Below are 6011 nucleotides of genomic sequence, written 5' to 3' on the forward strand. Positions count from 1 at the left end.
AGAGTCCTAATATAGTAAACTTACATCGAGAAATGACTATGTTAAAGCTCAAAATAACCTTAGTTGTTGTGTATTGTCATTTCTGCGGCTGAAAATGGTGAATTAGAGCGATTTGGTGGGTTTTCCGTTTAAAGTCTTTCCTTTTAAACAACAGTGCCGAGACTTTGCCTTTGTGGTCTGTAGTGGTACCTAAGAATGAAATTAAGAAATTGAGGCATCGTGACCGCAGTCTCCTGTTTCATAAGTGATAAGAAAGTGATTAAATTTTGAATGGGCAGGGGGTTGGGTTGCTGGAAAAACCCATGTCTTTGTTTTCGGAAATCTTGCCAGTTTGGTTTACCTTTGATCAACTCGTTTGATAAACTCGTTTGATAAAACGTACCCTGGTCCTTCTAAGGACGTGTAGTAATAGTCAACGGAAAAGCCACCAAATGCCTCAAATTCACCATTTTCAGCCGCAGAAATGACAATACACAACAACTGAGGTTATTTTGAGCTTTAACATAGTCATTTCTCGATGTAAGTTTACTTTATTAGGACTCTTCAATATTTCCCATACACTTCATATTTCGAACATACAAACAGACACACTGTTTGTGTGGGCTCCCTATGGATGGATCTGTTTCGCGATGCTCAAGAAAAAACTGCAATAGATAGCCTTCAATCCGCCAGAACACATATTAATTTTCTGACCGTAAACTTTCCTTGAAAAAATATTAGCCCTAGCTACCTGTGGCCGAAAAGTTTAAAACTGCCTACAAGACAAGGGCTAACATCATCTCACCGCAGTTAACCATCGCCTAAACTTCGTCGACCCAGACAAACGAGCCCACAGCAGGGCATTGAAAAGACATGATGGGGGGTTAAACGAAGTATGCCTCGTACGGGAACATCCATGGATCTCTACCAAAGCTATTTACTTGGAAGTATCATTGAGCATATTGCCGATCTCTACAAACAGCGATAAATCGCAAAATCGCTCTAAATGCACCGTTCGTGATCCTAAATACAGGAAAGGAAGAAAATATACACTTTGCAGTGTCTCGGCGAATTTTTAAGCAGACAGGAAGAACAATTTCACGATAAAAAGAGAAGGTAGCCATTAAATTTCTTATGACAGTACTTTTATTTGGTTTGTTTGTTATGTTTGCGAATCTGAACCCTATTACAACGATTGCTTGAAACTACACTTCTTGCGCTTCTAAAACTGAAAAATAGGTAAAATTGCAGGAAAAGTGCCGAAATTGCAGGAAAAACTGTTCGATTTTCCGTATTTCAGACAGAAGTTCGACCGACTATTTTTAAGTCCATATAGACTTGGAAAAAAAACCACTAAAAAGAAAGAACAAAGCGCCACAGTCCCGAAGGACGTCTATTGTTATCGCTATTGTTTTCTTGAAACAAAGGAGTGTATGCATAATGAAGTAGGGACCTGTGCGGAAATCTTGCCAAAAAAAAAATTGGTAACGACGTTTTAAAGCCATTTTTATGTCGCAGTTTTGGTGGTTGATCCTTTTTCCCACACTGTCTTAATTTTGCAACAACATCCACCAACCTTTCCGCCATATTGATTTGGGGTTCATGTCTTGCTGTTTTCCTGGCTCCACAGCTATGATGCTGGGGTACCAGGCCTCCGATTCCGAGAATGCTTATGATTTTTTTTTTAGGTTTTTTTGTCAATCCCACCGACTGATCCAGTATCGGGAAATGCATTCGACGGTAAACGAAAAAAAAAAGGGGATGGCCTTATAGTGCAAGTCAAGTTGTCCTGTTCAAGCATTAGAGGACGTTTTCCGTGTTTCCATAGCCTCATCTAAACACGAACCAGTCTCCTGTGCTTTAAACCTGCCGTTGTCACTGTTCTCGCCCTGGAAATATCTATTAAGGGTTCGGTGTCTGTGTGGCTATTCACAACACTCATAATGATATGCGAGGTTAAAATAATTCAATAATGGTTCTTTCATGGCTAGCCTAGCGGTCTCACGTGGGATTACGTAATTACCGATAATAAATTCTGGTTTGGTGCGAAAATAAGCCATTCTTGCTCAGTTTTTCAGCGGAGCCGCGAAGAGCTGGTCTCTTTTCTTTTGGAAGATACGACCCACGCGATTTTCTTGACGATTTCCTGATGGCTGAGGGTCAACCTCCGGAGCCGAACGTTCAGTTACTTGTCGATCCTATAGAGCCAGTCGTGAATCCACCGGTCGTGAACCCGCTAGTTGTGAATCCGCCGGTTGTGAATCCACCGGATGGCAACCAGAATGTTAATGTCGCTCAGCCTCAGGAACTGGAGGTAGTTCTCTTTTAGTTGGTATGAATTTTTTCGTGGCATATTTCTTATCTGTCGTATCTTTCAGGTTCTTCACACAGCATGGTGGAGACAATAACGGAGAGCTTTTTTGGCCCGATCGCGGCTTGTTGTCGAAATCTTTTCGAAGGATTGTCGGGCTATTCCGCGTGGCTAGTTAACGAACTGGCGTTCGGCGTCTGCCTTGTGGCTGGAGAAACGCCGTGGGTTCGCTTATTTTGTATTTCTTTCGGCCTTTGTGGTCGTTGGATGGTTACAAAACCGTATGAGCGAGATGGCCGATTTGTTGGGCGGTGGCTAGTTGACAGATTAGCGGTCGGCGTCTGGCTCTTGGATAGAGGAACGCCGTGGACTCGCTTGTTTGTATTTTCTTCGGCCTTTGTGGTCGTTGGATGGTTACGAACCGTACAGGCGAGGTGGCCGATTTGTTCGGCGGTAGTTGGTTGACGGAGCAGCGTTGGGGGTTTAGCTTTTAGCGAGAGGAACGCTGTGGACTCGCTTATGGTACAAGCGACGTGGCCGTTTTGTTCGGCGGTGACATCTAGCTTTTCGCAAGAGAGACGCCTTGAATTCGCTTATTTGTATTTCCTTCGGCCGTTTTTTGCGGTCGTGGGATGGTTACGAATGGTGACAGCGAGATGTCATTTGTGTTTTGTCTTTTCCTTCGGCTGATGTGGCCTTTGGATGTTTGTTATGAGTTATGCTAATGGCCATCGTTAATTGTTGAACGTTGCTAGGTCGTCTTACTTGTATTTTCTCCTTTGGCTGTGCCTGCCGAAGGATGTTTATACATGGTGACGCGAGAAGTTACGTGATGTTTTACGAGGCCTGTAATGAGGTTTTCTTTTCATGCATAACACCACGTGCTTCGCATATTGAGGTGGGCGGTGATTAAGAGTCTCTTTGTTGCTTTGCAGAGATTGCATGAGGAGGTGAGACAGTTAAAACAGTCAGTGGAGGCAGTAACCAACGCGTCGCCTGAGAAGCTCGTGGAACAGATCTTGGCTTATGCTTCCCGCCCGTTGACAGAGTTTAACAAGTATGAGGTGCTTGAGATATTGGAGACTTTGCATAACAAGGCCGCTGACCGTAATTATGACAGGAAGAACTACTATCGGCTCGTTCATCAGTCGGCGAGGGAAAAGATGGAGTTGTCGAAGGACCACTTCAAGGACCTTGTTGTGCGCCTATTAGGAGACAAGGACCACGAGAGGGTCCTGGATATCGTTTCTAAAGTAGAAAAGAAGTCAAATCGCAAGAAGCTTCAAGCGAATGACAACCGGGGTGCTAGTGTGGCACGTCCGTCTCGTCTATTTTCTTTGCGATGTTATTTTTGTCATAGGCGAGGTCATATCAAAGCTGATTGTCCTGATTTGAAGTCCAAGCAGAGGAAAACGGATCCCAAATCAGACAAGTAGCTTGTGTTTAGATCTCGTTAGATCGCACCGGTGTTATAGGTTGACGGCCGCCTGGACAAGGCTGTGTGTTGTAATATTGCTTAATTCTTTGCGATAATAAACAAACTTTTGTGTATTGAATCAATCCAGTGCATATTTTACTCTGTCTATTTTGTCAACATAGTTATAACGACTTTGAAAAAGGGGTATCCTTGAGACAAGGGCCCTCCAGCCTCGCTGGTCTTAGCTGTTATTTCTCTGCTGACTTTGACGGAGATGATTTTAATATGGTCTTAGATTTTTCGGCGATTCAGTGTTTTAAGGTGTCTTCACTACCCCCTTTTTGCTAGAGAAACATGTGGTGTTGGGAGAAATCTGACTCCTTTGATCTTCGACTTCAGGAATTACAAGGCAAAGCAATTGAGCTTCCAATGTCCTGGGTCGATTGTTTCGGTGACCCCGTCAAGGTCAGTGGAGAAGTAACAGCCTGTGACCGTGTTAGATTACAGAGAATACAGAGGGGAGAGTTAATTGGTGATATTTCGGAGTTATTGTTCGGTGACCCAAATTGTTTTCGAGCTGGAGAATTGCATAACCATTTCGAGTCTTGGCGGTACATTGCGCGAGATAGCTCGTCACCCCAACAGGCACAGATTCTTGGGCGGATAAGGGACAAGGTCTCGATTAAGCCGTTTTTCAAGAATTTTAAAGGAAGTTTTAAAGGAGAATTGTTCGATTCAGACGAGCCTCCGATGAAGGTGTTTAAGAACAGTGTCTCTTGCAAGCCCTTTGTGTCATTTCTGGAGGAAACGTTAGTTGCGCGTTTGAGATCTGGAGCTATTTCGCTGTTGGGGAGAGTGGGTGTGGTGGACCCTCCATTTATTGTGCTTCCCCTTACAGTTGAGCCAACAAAGCCAAGGTTATGTCACGATGCGCGCTTTCTTAATTTATGGATGCGTGATATGCCTTTCTCTTTAGACAGGCTGATAGATTTACCGCGTTACGTGGGCAAGGATACCTACCAAACGGTCCTAGACGATAAGTCTGGCTATGACCATATTCTTCTTTCTGAAGACAGCCGCACGTATTTTGGGATCCAATGGGGAGGGTGGTATTTCGCGTATAATACCCTTCCTTTTGGGTGGAAGATCTCCCCGTTTGTATATCATACTACTGGCCTGTTGGCTAGTAATTTCCTTAGAGCTACAGGAATCCCTTGTTTGCTCTACATCGATGATCGACACAATGGCGAATTGGAGGTGGCACTCGATAAGGGGGAATACGCTACTATTAACACTGTTGATGATCGTCATCTTGCGGCGGCTAGGTCGGATATATTTCTTGTTGCTTACCATCTTGTTAGCTTGGGCTATTTCCTTGGTTTGCAAAAGTCAATATTGTTCCCAAGTAAAGTGGTTCCCTACCTTGGTTTTTTAGCGGATTCTTCTAGGGAGGTGTTCTCCTTGAAGGCGGAAAAGAAGGAGAAATTCTTGCAACTTGTCCGTGAAATACTCCTTGTCTCTAAGGTTACGGTGAAAACCTTGCAACGCCTGGTTGGGAAATGTGTCTCGTTTAGTCTAGCAGTCCCTACAGCCCAGTTGTTTACGAAGCAGATGAATGCAGCTATTGCCGGTGGCCAACGTACTCCCCACAGGCTAATACCCATCAGGGGGGATCTGCGTGAGGAGATCTACCATTGGCTGTTTTTGGAAGGTTGGGATGATCCGGTAACATGGCGGGATGAGCGTCATCTTCGTGTGTCTGTTGCAACTGATGCTTCCGCATCAGGCTGGGGTGCTATTTTGTTAGCTCCTCATCGTGAGGAAATATCAGATTATTGTACGGAAGAGCAGTGCAAATGGGGGATCGCCGCGAAGGAAGCTACTGCGGTCGACATGGCGTTAATGGCTTTTAAGGACAAACTGTTCAACGCTAGAGTTGACGCTTTTGTTGACAATAAGGCTGTTGTCGAGGCTTGGAACAACCAGGGTGGTAGATGCTTGGAGCTTAATATGGCATTGAAACGGCTTTTCTTCACAACGTCGAAGCTTAGCTTATCTCTGCACATGTTTTACATTCCGACTGGTCAGAATCCTGCTGATGCTCCATCAAGGCGCCTGTCCCACTCAGATAGTAAATTGTCGGATGGCTTGTAGCAGATTGTTCAGAAGGAGTTTGGTGGTAGGGAAGGCCATACTTGCGACCTTATGGCCTTGGATTCGAATAGTATGACGGATGCGTACGGGTATTCTCTCCCTCATTTTACGCCGATTCCCTCTCCCGGATCGTCTGGTGTAAATCTCTTC

The 6011-nt window shown here is 44.6% G+C and overlaps 2 protein-coding genes across 2 annotated transcripts; both read left to right on the forward strand.

The window, feature by feature from the left end:
• The first annotated feature begins 2128 nt into the window (after nucleotides 1-2128).
• LOC138059258 (uncharacterized) lies at nucleotides 2129-3764 on the forward strand. The gene is made up of 2 exons (XM_068904825.1): nucleotides 2129-2293; nucleotides 3226-3764. The coding sequence occupies exons 1-2, from the start codon at nucleotides 2129-2131 to the stop codon at nucleotides 3724-3726; spliced, it is 666 nt and encodes a 221-aa protein (XP_068760926.1). The 3' UTR covers nucleotides 3727-3764.
• A 297-nt stretch (nucleotides 3765-4061) lies between these two features.
• On the forward strand, nucleotides 4062-5861 carry LOC138059268 (uncharacterized). Its single transcript, XM_068904836.1, has one exon. The coding sequence runs from the start codon at nucleotides 4062-4064 to the stop codon at nucleotides 5859-5861; it is 1800 nt and encodes a 599-aa protein (XP_068760937.1).
• The last annotated feature ends 150 nt before the right edge of the window (nucleotides 5862-6011 follow it).

The sequence above is a fragment of the Montipora capricornis genome, chromosome 1 (assembly GCF_036669925.1).
Source record: "Montipora capricornis isolate CH-2021 chromosome 1, ASM3666992v2, whole genome shotgun sequence".
Taxonomy (NCBI): domain Eukaryota; kingdom Metazoa; phylum Cnidaria; class Anthozoa; order Scleractinia; family Acroporidae; genus Montipora; species Montipora capricornis.